The following is a 22147-nucleotide window of genomic DNA, read 5'->3' on the forward strand; positions in this document are numbered from 1 at the left end:
TTAAGGAAAACAGTTTTCATCTGTAAATCTGCCTCTAATGCAATTTCTAAATATAATCAGAAGCTTCTTTTTGGGTTATTCTGTTTTCAATTTTTATTTATTTTTTGTGCCAGTGGTTATGTCTTTTATATTAAATCTACATTAAAGTGATTTACGTACTGCGCCTATGTGTAACAAGGCAAATAAGAAGCACAAAATAACAGCATTCTAAGAGTTTATGTTAGTGTATTATATGTGTATACAATTTTTTTTTTTTACTATTGATATTTGTACAAAATAATTTTTCAATTCCAAGTTTTAGTTTAGATTAGTTTATGGGTATTGCTGTTGTTTTTGTTGTTGTTGTTTGTTTGTTTGATTTTCACATTCTTGTCAGTTTCCTAATGGTCTGTCAGAACTCTTTGACCATTCCAATTCTGTGGAACCTATGAGGGATGGATCTTGTTGTTTTCAGATGAAGTGAGACCGCAAATAGCCTGTCTTGTGGCAAATATTAAAAAAATTTTAATTGACCTTTTAAAATTAAGTTTATAAGGACTACTTCTGAAAAATCTCTAAAATGTGCCCATAACCAATATTTCCAGCTCACATTTACAATAATACATAAAATAAAATAATTGTGATATTAAAGCAAAATATTTTTTTTTAACTTCTCCACTCAATCTGCTCATGTGGACCTCTGCTCTGTCCTTGTAAATGTACATACCCACTGCACACTATAGTAAGTCCACTGTACATGTCCACGGTCACGCTCACCTCCAGTCCTGTTCTCTCTAAAGCCTTAAACCAGATGCCCGTCCACGCACTGTATCCACCTCTATAGTCCATCGCTGTAGCCCTTGCCCATTCATATTCATTAAGTGTGAAATATTATCGAAATAAGTTTGGTAATGGCAATCATCTTTCAATTATCTGGGATTCGTTAGCCCTGTGACAAGACAGAGAAAGAAGAAAATCATGAATATCAAATGAGACCAATTTAACCAAATGATCATGGACTAAATCACAATTTCATGAATGAATAATATTAATTAAACAGCAGCCGGTCTATGGATCACTCCAGTGGAGGGGCTGACAAGGTTTTTGCATTACAAAGCGATGATCAAACATTTTTCTGTAATATCTGCGTGCTCCGTATGTATGGTGCCCTGATTAAATGGAATATTTAAAATAACTGTGAATCTATTTTTTCTCTCTCCTCTTTTTGGCTCTTTCATGTTAATGTCCCATACTTTACATTCAAATATGCATACTTTTTGTCTTGTTTCACGTTTTACATCTAATCTCTCTCCATATTTTCCTATTGTTTTGCATGTGATTGTTCAAAGCTTCGGACTTGGCAGCCGACCAGGGGCAGGTGCTGGTCATCGTCACGGCAGCTGTGGGAGGATTTACTCTCCTCGTCATCCTCACTCTGTTTCTGCTCATCACTGGAAGGTAAGACAGCTTTAATATAGTCTGTCTAATGTTGTGAAATGTAAAATGTAAAATTATACGTATGTTGCTTATAATTGTGATGCAAAGTCCTGAGACTATGGGTTTCAAAGTGATGAAAATCCAGCACTGATGCCATAGCAATTTTCAGTTTAAATTAAATATTATATTCTCCTAATTGAGAATCCAGAGAAAAGCACAACCAGCAGTCTCTTTTTGAACAGGTTTCTGAAGCATCATCATGTACATCAGACATTTGGTTTCAGAATGAAAGCAGTTAGCACCATTGCCGTAGTAACAGCTGAAAACTAATGATTATATATTTTAAATGGTAAAAAGTGCTCAAAATGGTGCACCAAAAAGAGGAGACTTAAATGGTAATAAATTAACACATTTATAGCACTTTTCAAAGCAAAACTGCTCCACATCAAGGAATCACCCATACCCACACGCATGTACACAGACAGCGGTGGCCGGTGGTTGTCTTGCCTATAAGGACACAATGACAGTATCCATAAAATAGACATATTTCATGCTATGTTTTTAATCCTGAGATGCAGAAATTACTTTTTTAAGTTACTCCACAAAAAAATGTCATGCAGTTCTATTTATACCATGTTTAAAATGCAAAACTAAATAAATGTATTTAAAGCAGAACATCTATTCAGCTCGCTGCAGTCCTGCATGATGTGTCTCGTGGTGTTTTCTGTAGATATGTGAGTGACAGCTAATGTGCAAAAGAACAACCAGGCCCAAACATCAGCAATGATTCCAGTAAAGTGTGAACTACATGAGGTTTGGAGAGTCAGTCATTTGGTTTCTAGCCCCAAGACACTCACAAATAACTGTGCAGAGCCAACAAAACATCCAAAATGTGTTTCATCAGAAATCCAGACTCAAACACATTTCTAAAACATACTTTTTAATTTATTTTCAGTCTGAAATATCATCTACTTGCAAAATTGCTGTACATACAGTTGGGATTGTTTGTAACTGTACTTGAAATCACATATTGTATTGTAGGCCACATATTGATATGTACATATTATTAGTTTCCTTAACATCTAAGCATGTTCTAAAAGTAATAGTAGTCAATTTCCAACTTTGCTTGCACTAAAGGTGCATTATGTTACTTTTTGTTTAGAGGTTCGTCACCTGTTTGTTTCTATGAATATGTCTCTGCTCTGCTTAGAATGTTCGACAGTATGGCATTAAACAGTTCTACCTTAAATTACAGGTGGTTTTGTAGCACAAAAATACCTAGAAAAACAGGCATTCTCATTGTGAGGTGATTTGTCTCTCCACAGATCTGACCTGTATCTTGGTCTGGTTTGGTGTCCATGAAGATAGAAAGGTTTAATACCATACTGTAAAAAATTACAGACAAAGCAATAAAATCTCCACAGAGAAAAATATTTGACGGAGCCTCTACCAGAAAAGTTACACAATGCACTTTAAAGAACCTTGTAAACCCACATTTAAATTAGATGATTTCAATTTATCATGTTAAACCTCAAACAGTTCTTTTTAAATGGTAAGTTTCCTTGAGCTACAAAGAGGACTGCTCTCAAGGTGAATCTATACTTCTTCACTTTGTTGCCTCCTTGTTTGTGTAGTCTGGTGTGAGTCTCTCTTTCACACTTCACTAAAACAACCTTTACGATGTTTATGTTCTTGCTAAAGAGGAAGTATTTTTAAGATGAACTACAAACCCACTTAAGTCCTGCTGTTTTTAATGCCATATCTGTCATATCCAGTGTTTCTATGACCTGAGTGGGAAGGGCTCCAAACTAAAGAAAAACACCAAATGTTCTTCAGAGCTGTCCAAAAGTTGTTTTTAATTTATGAAACAAATGGCAAAGGTTGATTCTGAATAACTGCATGAAAATCTGTATGGTATACTGTATGTAAAACAGACTGGCATTTAACTTAATGCATTATTAAATGTGCTAATCAAATGACCTGCTTTTACATTTTTCTAACACATTTTGTTTAGTAAGAATATCATGCTCAAGACAGTAATATATGCTCTGGTCTACATCTGTTTAAGATGCAAGATTTCTGATGATAACCTATGAATATAAAAATATATAACAACTGTAGTGCTTTGGTTAAAGTGACAAAATGTTACAACGCCAAAGTTTAGTTTAGTTTATTGGACAGGGGCCATGTACAGGAGCATTAATCAAAGAAATATTAAAGAGATGCTTTGTACCAGACTGTAGCTCTCGGAGCTCATTTCCATCTGCAGTCCCTGAGACAGACAAAACATATCCGCATACACACATATAACACAGACAAAGGGAAAAAATATAAACTGTGTTGTGCTAAACTGATTTATTTTAACATAGGTATAATATTGCTCCTTCATAAGTAACACATCTAGTCTGGTTTTATTATGTTTGAGTGATCCCTACACATTTATCTTATCTCCCTCTTCATTTCTTCTGTAAATATTTTTACAGTACACACTTTCACTCATTCTCCTTCACTCATTCTCTCCTGTGGTGGCTAAATCAGGTGATTTTATTTCTTCTACATGAATTGTGCATTTTAAATAACAACTTATCAATCAAACTTTATTTATATATGATGTACTTTTCATATATTGCCTATTACCCAAAATGCTCTGCAAAGGTATTTATAATCATTTCCTCACGCCCACCCACCACAGCCACCCTGACACACTTTCAACCTGCACACCTCTACACAGATACACCCGCAACTTGGCTGAAGCCTCCTGCTTGTCTTCTTGAAGGTATGAAAGTTTAATGCCATTCTGTGGAACATTCTAGACCGACATTGACTAGACCAAGACTAAATCAGGACTAGAACAAGAACAAGTCCACATCAGTGCGATCAAGTTCAACTTCTTTATTGTCCCACTCGAGGAAATTTGCACTCAACATATAAAAACCAACAGTATCAAACCAGGACAAGTGCGAACACAGCCTAAATATGGATTTTTCTATACCACTCATAAAACAATCACTAATCCTTTCAATTAAAATTTTCTTCATACTTTACATTGCATTTCTGTCCTCTTCTGTGCCCTTTGGTCCCTGCAGCAGGAGGTCTTCTGTAATGAGCTGTCTGCAGTCATGTCAGGCCAAAGAGCAGTGGCTCGTATTACACTGATGCTCTGATTAGGACACTGGGCCCGCTGTCTCTCCTTGGGGATTGTGCTTCAACATAAACATAAAATGAAAATGTATCTTGACAATCCAGAGAGCTAAGCAGCAGCCCAGGCCTTTTGTGGTTGATAGCATAGAGGGTATTGTGGGTGTTCTGCTCTTTTCAACATGAAAGCTTATAGAGGAGACAGAGCCATGGCGGATAAGGAGGATCAGAGGATGGGACTGGAAATGGCTGATAACAACACATGCCACTGTTACTTTAATGAATAACTTGACCCCATCGGCAGAGGTCAACAGGCGCTGTCTAAATCCCAGGCCCTGGTTAGCGCTATCTGCTCTGTCCATCAGTGTCTGGGGGTCCGCAGAGTCCACTGAGCCCAAAAAGACCCAATCTGGCAACCCCCGCCGCTCAGAGCACCTTTGACACCGGCTCTAATCTGGCAACCTGGATTATGTGAAGGCTTCAAAGGGCAGAGAGGGGCTCAGACACACATGCACCTATGCTACCAAATATACCTGCCCACATGAAAAGGGGACACAGATGGCTTTATCAATTGCTTTCTGAACTTATATTCCCTCTGAAAGGAATCAAAGGGTTGGTAGTTAGATCTCTGCTCTATTTTTCATATTGATGTTTTTTTTTTTACACTTTAGAAATGCTTAATCCAGTTTTCCTCTTGTGTTTGTAATATTGGTGTATGTGTAAATGGGGTAAAACAATACCTAGTACCCCTTGAGTACCCTTGAAATGTTAATAAAATATAGGCTGTTGAGTCCTGATATTGATACCTGGGATTTAAGTATATTTGGATACCCCATACCAAATAATACCAATCTTCTGATCCAACGAGGAAGAAAGAAGAAGAAGGAAAAGTACCTTTATAGGTTATAGGTTATAGGTTAGGAATGACTGCCTTTAGCGAAGTGATGAAGATTTTTTTCTCTGGATTGAACCAATAAATTCTCTGCATTTCAAACTAATTTAAATCAATAAAAACAGAAAAGAAAACCACTGTAAGAATGCTCCAACTACAGCCCATATAGTAGATAATGGTACTAATAGTCATAGATATAAGGTTGGACAGCTGCCACAGTTACAAACCAAGCTCCAGCCTCTGTATCATTGGCAGTGAGCTCTCTGTCCTGTGTGTTTGGACGGTTCACTACTTTGGCCCAGACGCAGTCGGAGGAGGCGGGTCTAAGCACTCGATCAATTGAGCGTGAATGAGCCGAGCACAGGGACGGCACATTGTAGATGAGCAGCTTGGCCATTTGCCTTGACATCAGACGCAGATAATGGTCGGGTGCCATGGGTGAGTGTAGCTCCAGCAGCGCCTTGGCAAGTTGTAGTTATTGTGTTTTTGTTTTTCTCCAGCGAAAACAAGCACGAAGATACATTTTTGCAAGCGTGTGTGTGCTATATTCACATTGTCATTGAATGTGTCTATGCGGCGAAAAAGTTTCAATTTTGCACAAAATGGCAGAATGAATTACAACAACTTGGCGATATACTAAGACAACAGATTTCGGTTGTTTCATGGCCATCAGTTTTTATGTTCCTGACAAATAAATGAATTGCAATAGGGGAAACAATTTTATGATGCCTGAAAGGGTTTATTCAATTCAAGACTTTATGACCCCTGCCCTGTTTGACAATTGAGTCAAAACATTGTCCATATATATATATATATATATATATATATATATATATATATATATATATATATATATATATATATATATATATATATTTATATATATATCAAATTTAAATACACCACATAATTATAAAATTTTTATAATATTTATTTACTATAATTATGTCGGTAACTATGTCTGGGGTATAAGACTCAATAGAACACATAAACTGTGTTATTTTAACACACTTCTTAAATTTGTGTTAACTGAGATTAAAATTGGGACTACAACAGGATCAAACCAAGTCTACATCAAGACAAAACTGGGATCAAACCAGGACTAAAATTAGATAAATGTGACAGATCCCCATAGACAGGGAATCAAACCTTGTAACTTGTTGCTAAGGGGCAAGAGTACTTAGCTGCACTGCTACTTTCCAGCCTCATGTGTGGTCCGATGTCTGTGTAGTTCATCTCTCCTATAGCTCCCTCAGCTACACTAGACACTATCTCTCATCTCATCCACTGCGCTGTATACATTCAGAACAGCGTTAAGGGACAAACCACTCCAAACCGCCTCACTCTAAAGACCTGCTCCTGTGAAGTGACTCTGAATTTGACACATTTTGTTTTTGTGTATTGGGAATTTGAGTTCATACTTCACTTGCTGCCAGTGCCATCCTCAGAGCAGTGTCAGATACGCTTTTCAACAAGTAAATATCCAGCAAGTGTTTTACAGGAGTCTCTGGTGCAAGTGAGAGATTGTGTGCGTCACAATGGGAACATGGTACATACACTGCTAACAGACTGTGTAGTCGATAATAAAGTGATGTACAGTGTCTCACCTGTTTCTTCTGTTTCTACTTCTGTCAGTGTAGCGTTTACAACTTTTAATGTGTTCATGGGTTTGAATGTATTGTTATATACAACATTTTAGGACTGTTTCCCATTCAAAAGATATGTGTAGGTAAATATATATGTTATCCGAATATGTCTTAAATTGTTAATTACTATGGCAGCGGTCCTAATTTTTCATCATTCTGAAACCATGGATAAGGAAATCAGCATTCTGTGAGAAAGTATTTAAACTTCGGAGTGGTGAGATCATCCACTAAATAAATATACCTTCATGTTTAGAATAGATTTTGGCCACTCATAAGTCATATTATAATTAAGAATTTAAAAAACAAAGGATTTTGCTTTTTGTTGTTGTCGCTAAGATCTTTCCACCATTGCTTACCCTTTTGGCCTAGCTTAAACTGCCCATTTTTTTAAGTTGTGAGTACTTGGCCAACAACCATTTTGTATGTTGAATAAACTCACTTAAAAGTTCATTACATATTTTTTCTTTGACCAAAACAACAAATCAGCCCCATTACTTCTCAAATGTCTGACTTTTCTGGTACATTAGCTGAAAACAGTATCCTTCTTATTCAGCTTTTGTTTACATTCAGTTTCTCACACAACAGATTGCCTTTATATGACTTTTATAAATCTGTGACATTATCAACAACAGTGTTAACAATGAATTACAGTTTCCATTAGGCTATTGCATTGTTCAGCTCTTGTTTCGTAGGCGTCTGTATGTGGAGGTCTTCCAGGTCTATGCATTCTTTAGTTTAAAATAGTAGTTAAATTACTGCACCTTATATTTAAAGGTGCACAGTGTCACTTTTTGGTTGGGGATCCATCACCTGATTATTTCTATTAATATGTCATTGCTCTGCCTAGAATGTTTCACACTATGACATTAAACAGCTCTATCTTATATTTATTAAATTATAGGTGGTGTATAGCTCAGAAAATACCTAGAAAAACAGGCATCCTGAAAGGTTTAATGCCATAATGTGAAACATTCCAGACAAAGCAATAATGTCTCCTTGGAGAAAAGGATTTGACACACCCTTCACCAGAAAATTTGCACAATGCACCTTTTATACTTGACTCCTTATCACATTTTTAAAGGTTTAATTATATTTTGTATTTGTTTTGAGCAGTCATATTAATACTCCATGGTTTATATTTAGATTTTTCCATTCTGGGCATTGGGGATAACGATCTTTAGACCAATTTATGCTATAATGTTGAAAGAGGAACCTTTTCTGTCCAATGTTAATTAATAGTATTTCTAGCCAACCTGAAAATCTACCAGCAGTTTGCGAGTGTTCTTTTTGGGCAATCATAATACAACTATGAGTTAGCTAATGCAAGAGAAGAGCATTATAACATGATTACAAGCTCATAAAAGTCGACTTTACACTATATGTCCACTTAAATGTTGTTGAATAGATAATTGGACAGCTCTTATGGGGTTTAATATCTCTCTATGTTGCAGGTGTCAGTGGTACATTAAAGCCAAGATGACCGCAGAGGACAAGAGGAGGGCCAGCTACCAGAATGGCCTGGGTAAGTCCTCTTCACTGTCTATTCATACTGTATTATAGCACATTGTCCCATCAGTGAAATCAATCCATTATCTAGTACTTCCTTAGAGGGTTAAGATCTTATTTGGGGTCAACTTGAAGAACATTTCAAGGGCTCATATTACATTTTTATAATTTGTTATACTGTTGTTTCCTTATCAAAAGCATAGCATATAGTTATGAGTTGTGTTTTGTTTCTTTCATAGATTTAACACACAAATCTTGCATATTTAGGTCGAGTTTTTCCTCAATTGGAGAACACTCTGTTCCACCTTGTGATGTCATGTAGTAATACAGAAAGTGCTCCACTGTGTTTTTAAACTCCAGTCTTCCACCTTCACTAGAATCATTTGGATTTGGGTTCAGACCTGGAATTGCTTTTCTCTTTGCCTGATTCATCAGCCGGTTTCATTTCATAGACACCATCTGACCTTGCAGCATTAGAATTCATTCGCTTGACCATAGGCGGGTACTTTTTTTATTTATCCAATCACTGAACCAAACACCAGGTATGTTTTGAAGAGGTAAAAGCATTATAATATGGCATAAAACTCACAAGAATCTTTTTTGCATAATATAGGACCTGTAAAACCTGGATTCTATATATATTTTGAAAATGTAGACCTACATTTATTTCCTTTAGGGTTGAAAATGTACAGATGAGTAAGCTACTACAGTATATAATCCATGCATGCAGTAGTACCTTCTCTTTTAAGCTTGTTATGTAATATCTCTCAATGTACTCCTTCCAATAGCTTCATTTTCTTTGAACTATTTTTCTATAAGTCTTCATCCCAACAAAGATGTGTAAAAGCACCTAGCTGAGGGAAGATTGCTGTCAAGTGAAAATGAGAACATGAGGTAAAATTGGGATTGGTTGGAGTGAGTTGAAAGGTAACATAATAAAGGAGTATACTAGATAGACATACACACACCGCAGAAGGTAAGAAAATAGAACTTTTGGTTTAAATGAGCTTTTGAAGATGGCTAACAAACAAAGTGCAGTAGAGAATTGCTGTATCAAACGCAGAGGCTTCTGGGATGCTGGGGTGGTCCTCAGGGAGTGGATGAAGTGACTCAATGCATCAGAGAGAACATATTGTAGTTTTTTTGTTGTGTGATATGGTATTGATCGGAGACAGGGGTAGTACCTGTGTCTAGTCCAGCCTTCAAACATAAAGAGAGGTCAAGGGTCACAGAGAGAACTGGTAGATTGATCTTGTACTTGCTCAAAGGCAGTAGACAGGTGCTTTGTTGGGTTGGCGTTGTTGGGATTCCCACTTTTAGAAGAACAGAACAGAAGAACTAAACCCTGAATTTGTAAAATAATTATAACATACAGTATTGAGTATTCATTGTCGTAGTTTGGTCATCTTTTTCCAAATCAGATTCTCGTAATGAATCTGAATGATGATAACATTGCATTATTGTGCTTGTGTCCTTGGGCAAGACACTGCAGTCGGATGGTATTTAGTCAGTCTACCCTAAGACAGCTGTGGCTACAATAATAATGCATGAAATTCTAAACCAACATTGAGCATCTGAAAAAAGCTATATAACATTAATGCATTAGTATTATTACAACGAAAATGTATAGGTCCAAGTCACTTAAGACATCATAATACTTTAGTTAAAATATCTTCTTTCCATCTGCAAAAGCCCGAGTGTTTGTGAGTGCTACAGTATGTTACTCCTCTGCGCTGAGCTGGAGAGAAGTTATTGGACTTCGGGCTTAGGATCAATTGCCTCTGTGTTCATAATCGATAGGCAGGTGGAAATGCATCACTGTGTGTCAAAATGAATTTGTAGCACCTGTGTCAGAATGCGTGGTTTATTTGTTTTTCTAATGGCCAGAGACAAACTGTGGAGATGAACACATTTTTACAGAAGTTAATGTATTGACAAAATTCCATCCAAGTGCCCAATACAGATGTATGTGAAACTTCTATTTTCTAGTTAGTATTTAAGAGGCACTTATTTTTCTCCAAATGATAATTATCAGACAAAAATTACCAATGGGTCAGCCAAAAAAGTGTTGATAGCCACTCCAGTGCCAAATAAGCCATATGAGCAGTGAAGGCAATAGAGCCTCTTCACCTAATCTAAAACACCTTATCTAAATGCAAATCAGAGAACAGAAAAGAACTAAACAAGTAGACAGAAGCACATGGAGGGCATCGACTTAGATAGACCCTATCTCACAATGGTGATATTTGAACCATGGCAAGTTACTTCGTATGAAACTTTGTCAGATCCTAATCCTTTATTTGTAACTTGGTAAAAAGAACCGCTTGACAATTTTACTTAGTTGTTGCATTGGCAAATCAACAGGTACCTAAACATTTAAAAGAATTGCAAGGACTTCTTCATCAGTCTTTTAGTGTTGAATATGCAACACTGGACCATTTACATTTGAGCATCCTCTAATGTAATGTCATGTAATGTAATGCTGGTTGGACTGTGTGGTATTTAGATGAAATGATTAGCCACTAATTATTATCATCTATTAAACTGTAGCCAATTAAATAAACATGAATTTGGGCAATGAAAGGAGTTGTGTTACCCCAGCTCAGTGCTCCGTTCTAACATTTCACTGAATGTGTCGTCTCTAATGGAAAATTAAAATAATATAATTGCATTTGGCTTCCTTGTAGCTCTGGCTCCTTCCCTAAAGTGTTCCTTTGGCGCATTAAGTAATATCACCAAACACTATTTACAGGCAATAATGAAAGTAAGCAACAAATTGTCATTGTGGTCCTGGTGAGATTTCTGGATGGGCTATGGTTGCACTAGGTAAGCTTTTTGGTGGTAGGTCCGTCAACTGCTTATGTAGCAATAAAGTGTAAAGTAGAAGCAGTCGCTTAGTTGTTAGAGCATTTGTCTACTCATTTGAAGGTTGGCGGTTTGAGTCCCACACAAAACTGCTTTGAGTGCCTTGAAGATGGAAAAGCACTATATAAAACTGTGACTATTTGTCTTTGTCTGGGATGTTCCACATTATGGTATAAACCGACCTTCCGTTTATTTGGTTACAAGGGGTTTTATTGCCAAAAAAAAACTTGGTTTGGAGGAGTCACTTGCTTGTCTCCATGGAAATGGATGTTTGAGATAGATGATGTTAATGCAGCTAAGTGTTTAACTTGCATAAGCTTCTGTCTGTGAATGGGGCTCATTATTCAGTGTTTGTGTACTGAAATCAGCTCATTTTATATAAAGCTACAGAACTTAATTCAGTGTATCACACATTTCACACCATCAAGCAGCATCAATGTGTTAAATAGGATTAGATTTCTTGCATTGCTGTAGATTTAATGCTAGTTTACATTATCATAACATACTATGCATGTATTTAAAATAAATGTTGAAGAAGATTTTTGCTGATATTAGTAGCAGTTAATTTCAGTATGTAATAATGGAAGAAGTTTGATTAGCCGTAAGTACCATATTGGTGCTGCAGGGGTATATCTGGTTCAACAAACAGTAGTAGTATTAGTACTAGTAGTTGCAGTAGTGGTCACATAGCAGTATAGTATATTTTCTTAATAATTTATCCCTTGTGCATGCTAGTCTACAGTCTGCAGTGGTTGTGGTAGAGAGAGGTGCCCCTGACACTCATTATGTGTTTGTTTGTGCAGTGCCGTTCCCGGGGATAAAGACCTACGTTGACCCTGACACGTATGAGGACCCCACACAAGCCGTGCACGAGTTCACCAAGGAGATCGACCCGTGTCGCATCCGTATTGAGAGAGTGATCGGAGCAGGTGAGAGAGCTGACAACCCATGAGACAGGCTAAATGATGTACACAGCTGCATATAGAGGAGTGTAGAAGGTCTGTCAGTAGTAACTATCAACAAAATGTACGCTATATTAATAGGTTATCTTATGATGACAATACAGGCAATTGACAACTGCCATACTGTTGCAAATTTGAATCACTGGCCAGCTCCTTTTAGACTAAATGCTGTAAAGTTTAATACATTTGAAGTCATTATGTGAGGTTTTGGAACAATTATATAATGAGCTATTTCTGCATGTTATTCATTTTAATACAATTTGCATTCCTATTCTATACTTTTCTTTTCTGCCATTTCTGTAAAATTAAGAAAAATTGTTGGTTGAGACAAACATTATTTAATTATGTGCATTTATAAAACAAAAATAACCAAATGTCATTGTGTGAGAACTATTCTGTTTTGATGAACTTATCAATGGAGAGGCTCTACTTCAGATGGGATGGACATGACAACACTGCCCTCCGGTGGTGATAAAGTACATTTTTAATGTACACGATACTGTACTGTATGTTTGTAGGAGAGTTTGGGGAGGTGTGTAGCGGCAGACTCAGGACCCCGGGGAAGAAGGAGATTGCCGTTGCCATAAAGACTCTGAAAGGAGGATATGTGGAGCGACAGAGGCGGGACTTTCTGCGAGAAGCGTCAATCATGGGACAGTTTGACCACCCCAATATCATCAGACTGGAGGGAGTTGTCACCAAAAGTAAGTACATCTGTAAGCCCAAAAGTGCAACCGTATAAAAAAACATGTTAAAGTTACAATTTTCACAATATTTTAGGATTTATAATAGCTTGTGATGTCACTCAAAAATTTTTATAAATGTATATTTGTATCTTTATACATACAAGTATGTGAAACATACTCATTGATGTGGAAGGCAGCACTGAAGCATTCTTGATTTTTAATTAACTTGGTGGATAAGTCTTTAATGCAAAGGTGGGACATTGGTCTAGGTCTGTTTTGCCTCTGAGCTATTTGCCTTGCAGTTAAGGATAATAACTTTAAACAGCCACAGGTAAAATAGATCCCAGTTTAGCCATTTGAATTAACAACATCAGCAGTGACTTCTGTAATTTTGTATATACTTTTTTTTAAGAATGAAGTAGTTTTATTTGTAAACACAATAAATACCCAACTAAAAATGTATAGTAAAAATAAAAATGGTCAATATTTGATGGTCAATATAAACAGAATGAGGCAGCATTTTTCAGTACCTAAAATATTCCACCAATACAAAGCAGCCAAAAGATATTTCGTGGCGACCTTCATGCTGAGCTAGAAATAGAAAATGCTTCACAAAATGTTAAGTGCATTTTGAAACTTAGCGCCTTCCTCGCCCACACAACAGTTTATCTCCCACTGAATACATTTACTGCTCTATGGGGCTTTTAAAAGGTTGAACCTCAGTTTTTGCATGAATCTGATCAGTGAGAGACATTGTTTCTTATTTAAAAGCACTAAAACGTAGGATCAGTTACTTATTTTATGTGTTTTTTGAAAAAGTTTCCTTTAATAACTTTTATCTGGATGTTAATAAGATTGTTGCTGTTAAAGTGAGACCACTGACTATGATTCATTCACACTTGTTGGTGTTAAGCTCTGACTCTGAATCAATCACATTCATAAAACTGCATTAGTCTAAGTAAGACAGATGAAATGTGTTGCTCAGTGACACCACAATACTGTAAACTGGCAAAAGCTGTGTTCAAAACCAAGATTTTAGCAAAACTTACTTACTTAATAGGCTTTATTTGTCCATGTAAGCAAATTGGTTTGCATCACTTCCACATGAGACACTTTTTTGTACATTGTACGTGACTTTTATTACTTCTTATTCAGGCAAATGTTTTGTAAAAGCAGAGGACAGGGGAACATGCATTTTAAAAGGAATTTGAGGAACTGAGAACTGTAGAAGCAATTTTGTCCAATCAGGCATGTTGTCAAATGCCTGACTTTCTCAGACAGTGTTTTGTCCATCAGGGTTCAAAATATAAGAGAGATAAAAGAGTAAATGTCAGGGCTTTCAGTTTCAACAAAATCATGTTCATCCCTGATAATTCAACATTACCGACAACACTTTTAATAACAGCACAACTCAATTCACTTAAAGGTTTGTAACTTTTCTCGCTGAGAGACTGCCATGTTATTGCTTAGTCTGGAATGTTCCACAGTAAAGAATTAAACGTATCTATCTCCATGAAGACATGTAGGTGACACCACCCAGTTGCTGGACAGAAGTGTGGAGATGTGACCCAGCTCACAATAAAAATTTATTGAAATGAATGCAACATAAATAATTATCCATACTGGAACATTCAAGGTAAAGCAATAACATCACCATGGACACAAGTAGGAAGCAGACCATCCACACCAGAAAGGTTATGCAGTGCACTTCATGTACCAACACTCGACCACGTCTGCCTGTTCTGTGTGCACGCAGAGTCTTGCAGCAGCAGTAGCAGTAGTGTGCGCATGTTAACGAGTGCTGTTTTACGGGCCTCACCTAGTGCAACATATGGTTGTTTTTACAGCACCAGTATCAAGCAGGACGTGACAGTGAATTTCAATGTGTCCCCCGTAGACTTGTGTAGAGATAGAGGACACTCTTCAGCTGTGACCTGCAGACAACTCAAGAAGGCTTTTCAAAAACCTAGAGTCTCGTTACTGAATTACCACCTTCAAAAACAGGCCTTCAGCAGCAATAGGTTAAACCCAGGTTGCCTTGTCAAGTCTAATGGTAAATGTAATGACCAATTCAATAATGTGTTTCCAAACTGATTTATGCATGAAATGGAGGTCAAGATGAGATGCATGTTAATAGGTATTGATGAAAGTTATATGACAGAGTTGGTAAATATGATACTGACATATCTACCCGTTTTGTGTGCAAATTATAGGTAGTAAAGATGCCAAAAACTATGTATTTTTTCGCTCTTGTACAAGTTGTTTTGATTACGTCCTTACAGGCCTACGAGAAACGCCTCTGCCACTTTTAATGACCAAAGTTTCCATAGCAGGTGTGTAAGAAATCCAGAAAATATAATAAATATAATATCAACATGAAATTATTTCACTGTAGTGGAGTATCTTGTTTGTTTTCCCTCTCTCAATCTAGCTCTCCCTTTTTTCTTCTTCTGTCGCTCTCTTTCTCTATCTCTCTTCTTTGCTTTTCTCTCTTTCTCATTTCTTCCATTCTCCATCTCCCTCTCTCTTCCTCCCTAACTCTCTCTCTCCCGTCGGCACTCACATCTGTTGTTGTTCTTGGGAGACTAATTATGGAGCGTATTGTGCTGTGACTGACTTCCATACCTGTGATCTAATAGCAGGTGACACATTAGGCGCAGGTAAACAGGTGCGTTTGTTTTCGTTCAAGCGCTGCACTGCATAACTAGATATTGTTCCTGGACCATGGCAATTCTCTCATAGGTGTAGCTTGGACAAATTAATTCCCATCAATTGCAGCTAGGTCATTTGAAGCGTTATAATGAGATTAGCACATATAACATGCCAAATCAACATGTAAATGGCTCTAGTTTGGACTCTAGAACTGCAATAATTGTAATAAAACATAGTAACATGCATAATACATAAGTTCTACTTTTTTGAGCTTTTAACAATGTTGTTGTTGACTCATCAAAAGAATGCCTCCTGTTTACAAGGTCATCTTCTCTGACTGCTCACAAATGCATTTATTCAGTGTCCATTCTCACTGCTGACAACAGAGGGCCTAAACTTCACACAGGAAAGGGAGTTGTCATTTTTAGTGTATTTTCCAAATTTGAGTCTTTTAAGTTAGAAAATGTGAAAGACTAATACCAAAGCATGTTGAATGCCAATTAAAGCCACCGTGATGCATGATATGTTCATTTAAGACATGATCAATGGCAGGCCTAATATACTGCTATTTACTATCTACTACTAACTAGTAAAATATAATTCTCAACTGGTAGGTGCAAAGGCTGATCTTATTAGACCTATTTTGGGCATCATCACCAGCCAGAGATCTTTCAGCCAATATTGTAAAAAGTTAAAGAAAAGACTTGAAATTTTGTTGTAGTAAATGTTACTCTACATTATACATTGTTCATTTTAGTTAGGTCCAAAGCTAATTTACTGAACAAACTGCAATGATGACAATAATTGCAAAAGAAAACATCTTTATGCAGAGGTGTAGAGAGAACAGCTGTGTTTTAAGTATGCCATAAAAGTCCCTCATTTGGAGTGTCATCACATGCTCAAGTCACTTCCACATTTCTCATTTTATAAGTCCTTAATTTCCCCAGAAGCCAGAAGGGGGTAGGTAGATATGCTATTAAACTATGTATTCATATTTATAAAACTATTTTTATTTATGCAACACCAACAATATTCAACAAAAGCCATAGGTCTATTTTCATGTTGAAGGCACAATCACACATTATTGCCACAATAAGTCTTTATTACTGTCTGAAGCAGTGGGTTTTACAGCACGCTCTTTCACAAACACAACATGGAGGCTCAGGGTTTCTGAATAAAACTGAATGCACCTGTTCAAAATGTTAATTCTTGCAATACTCAATAAACAACTTCTGGATTTATTGAGATGAGAAGAGCTTTTTGTGGTTCTTTGCATTTCCAGTATTTTTGCGATACAATACATCATATTTGATAGAGGTTATGTTCAAGTTTTTGACAATTTGCAGTTTGTTTGTTTTTTTTGTTTTTGTTTTTGTTTTTTTTCAGCCCTGTGGAGAATGCTCTAATAGTACTAATTTATGGAAACACATTCTACCAACAGGTACAAATAAAGTAATCTGAACATGAAGGACATCATATACAAACTAAAAAAATAAATGAAATAAGCAGTTAAACTAACTTTAAAGGTGCTGACCATCTGCTTGTTTCCACGGAAATGTTATTTTTAGTTTTGCCTGTAATGCTGCACAGGCCGTAAACGCGTCTATCTCCATGAAGATAAGCAGGTGATGTTATTAGGCCAAGTGTCTTGCCAGAACTGTGGAAAGTTGTGCCCACTCAGAGTAATTGTTTTTTTAAACAATAAAAATATTTGTTATTGAATAATTGCAAGATGTGTTTAGAATGTCTTACTGTGGAATATTCCAGGCAAAGCAATAACTGATCTATGAACCATAGACTGTATAAAAGTTGGACTAAACAAGTGTGGCGTCACCCATAGCATTTGGCGCCACTCAAATGAAGCTCCCGATGTTAACAGTTACAGGTGCACATTTTGTCTCCATATTTGGAAACCCGACCACGAGTATCATAGAAACTACAAGAGCTAACACATTAACTATGTCCATTCATATCTTATATATGAAGATAAACAGATAGCTTACCCTTCACCAGAAAAGTTGCATAGTGCATCTTTAAAAATATGTGGGTGGTATGTGCAAATTTGTAATAGTACATATAAGGACAACATCTTGTCCCTAAGTGCTCTTCACCTGAGCTGTAGGTCACTGGTGTTTAATGGGCTTTAGTGCGAACACATGCAAACACTCATCAACAAGCAGCACTAATCAATGGATAAACCCTGGAAGACATCACATAGAGCCCTGTTTGCGAGGAGAATACATCCTCTTATGTGTGCTCAGGGTTCAGATGCTTCTCTCCTGGATTTGTCTTTGATATGTATAGAAGGTGATCGGTCATGTTATGTGTTACAGGCCGTCCTGTGATGATAGTGGTGGAGTACATGGAGAACGGCTCACTGGACTCTTTTCTAAGGGTGAGTGATCCAAGGAACTGTGCCCCAGTATATAAGTATATAAATGAACTGCACTGACAAAATGATGTTACACTTTATTATAATAAGTACACGTTAATTAGCCGCAATAAAGCATTAAGAAAGTACAGATTAGGGTTAGGCATTAGTTAAAGAGTTACTAACCCTGAAGCGTTCTTAATAAGATATTTGTGCATTATAAATTAAGTCTTCCTTCATGCTTTATTAAGGCTAATTGAGTGTAGTTGTTATAAAGTGTTAGCAGATATTATTATGACCTCTTCTCTATATAATTTTGTGTGTTATCACAGTTATCATAGACAAAAAGAACAGAAGGAGATTTAAAATCCTGCATACTAATCTTCAGGCTGCCCCCTAGTAACAGTCATTGACAAAAGTGAAGATGAATTTCAGAACACATTTTTGGTACATGCAGTTTACAAAAAGAAACAAATGTGTAGTTAGTAGCACTTTTGAAACATTACTATCTAGATATTCAAATCCTGGTCAGTCACTAACACTAAAAATGGGTTTTCAAATATACTTATATACTTTTCCAACACAGTTTGTTCCAGTGAAGCACTCACGTCTTGTACACACACATACACACACAAGTTCAAAATAGCAAAATAGATATTGAAACACAAAACCTGAAATAACATTTTCATTACTTTACATTTTCATATACCTCTGTCTGTAATTTTATCTCTACTTTGTCCTGTGTGTGGATTATCCATAGTTTGTAGTTTGACAGTTCAATTTTCTCCCTCTGACAGCAACACGATGGTCACTTCACGGTGATCCAGCTGGTGGGCATGCTGCGTGGGATCGCCTCAGGGATGAAGTACCTGTCGGACATGGGCTATGTGCACAGAGACCTGGCTGCTCGAAACATTCTGGTCAACAGTAACCTGGTGTGTAAAGTGTCCGACTTCGGCCTGTCCAGAGTCTTAGAGGATGACCCCGAGGCAGCCTACACCACTACGGTAAATATTATAGTAATGTTAAAAAGACAAATGCTTTTCCTGGTATTTAGCAATAACTGTTTTGTTCATTGTAACCTGCAATATTGTTCTGAAACAACTTAACATTTGGAAATGGCTCCACAAAACTGTGTAACTGGTTCTCTGCAGCTGGCCGTATTTCTTCATAATAGCATTGCACTGTAGAAAGCAACACAGTTTCTTTTACACTGTTTATATTTTTGAACGTTTATGACTGAAAATCAGATTTTTTTTTATGTAGTCAGCAGAGATAGGGGGTAGGTGAAAGCAAACATTTCCTGAGCACACAAGCCTCAAATGCAGGACTTTATACTACTAATCCTAATACTTCATTATTCAAACATGCATGAATCAATCAAAATACAATACTTAGTTAGGCTAAATGATGATTTTTAAAAAATTCATGATGAGGGTGAACCATTATAACATAATTAAAGACTTTTACAACAGGTTATAAGTTTATCATCTTCATCGAGTGAGCTTCTTGTAGCCAATTATCTGAGCTCCACGGAAATTGTCCGCTCCTAGTAGACCTTGTCCCTACGTTCTTTTCTAAACAGCCAAAATAAACCATGTAGCTAATTGGGGCAACAGATGTGACTAGACAAATTTGTCAGCAATGATCCGACAATTTAAGAAGCTTCATGCACAAATTGCACAAATATTTTTCAATGCTCATTGTGGAATTTGATGCCTAAATATTTTTTTCTTAATTGCTTATACATTTCTCTTATACACTGAAAAAATACCTAGATGCATGATAAAAACTGATGAACCATGCAATAAAAACATCTTAGCTTTCAAATGTTAAGATGTACTAAAGTCATGTGTACTGCCAGATGGATAACTGCTCATGGCGCAGTGACAAATCCTCATTAGCAGAAAAGTCTGAAAATGTTGAAGAAAATACAGAGACTGAAACTACTTAAGTTTTGCTCCAGCAGCTGTCAGGGATTAATCATAGGTGTCCATACCATCCTTTTTATTTTACATCATTACTAAATTTCTAGTGTTAGCATTTATCATTATTTTTGTCATAGTTGCTTAGTGCTTGTGGTGCAGATGCGGTGTACTATTTCTTCTATGGTACAGCTCTAAATTTTTTAGGATAAACTGTTTAAACTGGTCCAATGTGTTGTCATTATTAACAACTTTCATAAGAAGAGCAGTTTTAATAGTCACAGTATATGGCATCTGTTTTTGTAGAATAGGCTTTGTAATTAACAATGTCCAATCTAGTCTGATCTTGGAAGCTTAGCAGGGTTTGACCTGGTTAGTTCTGGGATGGGAGACAGCTGTGGGCATACCAGATGACACTGGGTCAGTAGTAGCTCTAGTAGTCTGGTATTGTTGTTGTGTCCTTAGGCAAAACACTTCACCCACCTTGCTTAGTGTGAATGTGGTGTGTGCAGGTGTGTGTATATGTGTGTATATGTGTGTGTATGTGTGTGTGTGAGTGAATGAGTGAGTGATTCGTAGTGAGGCAGATGGTGCAGTTTGGCAGCCTTGCTTCCCAGGGCGGCTGTGGCTACAAAAGTATGTTAGTATCATCACCATCATTTTTTGCAGCCCATGCCTGAGTCACAACCCGCAAATTGGACCTTATAGTGTTGTTTGTTTGTTTTTTTTACTGTCTACTTTACATGCATCCAGAATAGTAAAAGATTTTTTTCATATTCTCAATAATTAATTTGTGTTACAGGGAGGAAAGATCCCAATCCGGTGGACAGCTCCAGAGGCAATTGCATACAGAAAGTTCTCGTCAGCCAGCGACACGTGGAGCTATGGCATTGTCATGTGGGAAGTGATGTCATATGGGGAGCGGCCATATTGGGAGATGTCTAATCAGGATGTGAGTATTTTCACTGTAGTCAAATGTTTCTGATTGTTTTCTCTGAAGGTTGTAATCATGTGAAATTAAATGTTTGATGTTGCAAAATCATAAAGGTACTTACATTTTTCGATTCCGGGGGTTTTATTGAAGTCTTCTCTAATTCTATCTGTATGGTCATTGAAAGCATCACTATAGTATGCTGCAATTCAATTTAAAATGATAACAATTTCTCTTCTAATGCTGCATTGCAGGCAGTGGATTATGTCCAGCTTTTCATTGGGATTTCAACATCCAGTCTTAAAGTGTTCAATCAACAATGTCTCTTCTCACCAATTATAATGCATGTTAAATGATTTTTCTGTGGCTACAGTTAAGACCTGATTAAGTTTACATCATGGATTACTTAATTTATTTAGTATTTGGAAAGCTTTGGGAGATCTTTTTTCAAGTGGTACAAGTTGTGATACAAAGTTTGACAATCATCTAATTAAATGCAACAACACACTGTATGATAATGGTTAAAACTGTTTGCCCTTTTGCACAACTTGTACCAAAGAAATGCCTTTAGCTGCTGTGGGATATAGGACAGCAACACTGCTACAATATGGATAAAAAGAAGAAGAAGAATTGCACCATAAAGGTCAGTGGTTCTGAGCACTTGTCCATCCAGTGAGGGTTTAAATCTGTGGGTTTGGCTCAGCTTAGTGACCCCTTCATCCTGGACTTGTGGACATGGATTGGACCAGGCCTATAGAGGAAGCAGAGCCATCCTTTTCTCCACTGAGTCTGAAATCTCCTCTGTAATCCAGCACACACATACACACATTTCCACTAAGGTCTGTGGGATTTGGGCATGGATTTATTCTGTTTGGGAATTGCTTAGAAGTGCTTTCCAAGGCGAAAAATGTCTGCCAAGCTTCACTGTGTCACCAGTTACACTATCTCTTCCTTGGTCGGCCACCGATCACAGGACTCCAGTGAGATACATGGTGCGGACTATCTACTAAAGCATACAATAATACATAAAAAAGGAGAGATAAAGGGAGAGGCTAAGGCTGCTGGGCAATGATTTATATAAAAAGTCTGGTCTTTTCATCCATGAGAGCCAGAGGAGTAGCTGATATCAAGTGCTGCACTCTTTATCATGCACTCAT

The 22147-nt window shown here is 37.0% G+C and overlaps 1 protein-coding gene across 1 annotated transcript in view; it reads left to right on the forward strand.

Moving 5' to 3' along the window:
• The window catches only part of LOC110156043 (ephrin type-A receptor 6-like), a 186121-nt gene that overhangs the window by 161709 nt on the left and 2265 nt on the right, over positions 1 to 22147 (forward strand). The window contains exons 7-13 of the mRNA XM_020920227.2: positions 1329 to 1437; positions 8544 to 8614; positions 12267 to 12392; positions 12944 to 13129; positions 18097 to 18158; positions 18932 to 19141; positions 20862 to 21011. Of these exons, the coding sequence (XP_020775886.1) occupies positions 1329 to 1437; positions 8544 to 8614; positions 12267 to 12392; positions 12944 to 13129; positions 18097 to 18158; positions 18932 to 19141; positions 20862 to 21011 (914 nt within the window). The remainder of the gene's footprint in view (positions 1 to 1328; positions 1438 to 8543; positions 8615 to 12266; positions 12393 to 12943; positions 13130 to 18096; positions 18159 to 18931; positions 19142 to 20861; positions 21012 to 22147) is intronic.

Source organism: Boleophthalmus pectinirostris, unplaced genomic scaffold, assembly GCF_026225935.1.
Source record: "Boleophthalmus pectinirostris isolate CB_2022bp ecotype Guang Dong unplaced genomic scaffold, ASM2622593v1 HiC_scaffold_1, whole genome shotgun sequence".
In the NCBI taxonomy this organism is placed as follows: domain Eukaryota; kingdom Metazoa; phylum Chordata; class Actinopteri; order Gobiiformes; family Gobiidae; genus Boleophthalmus; species Boleophthalmus pectinirostris.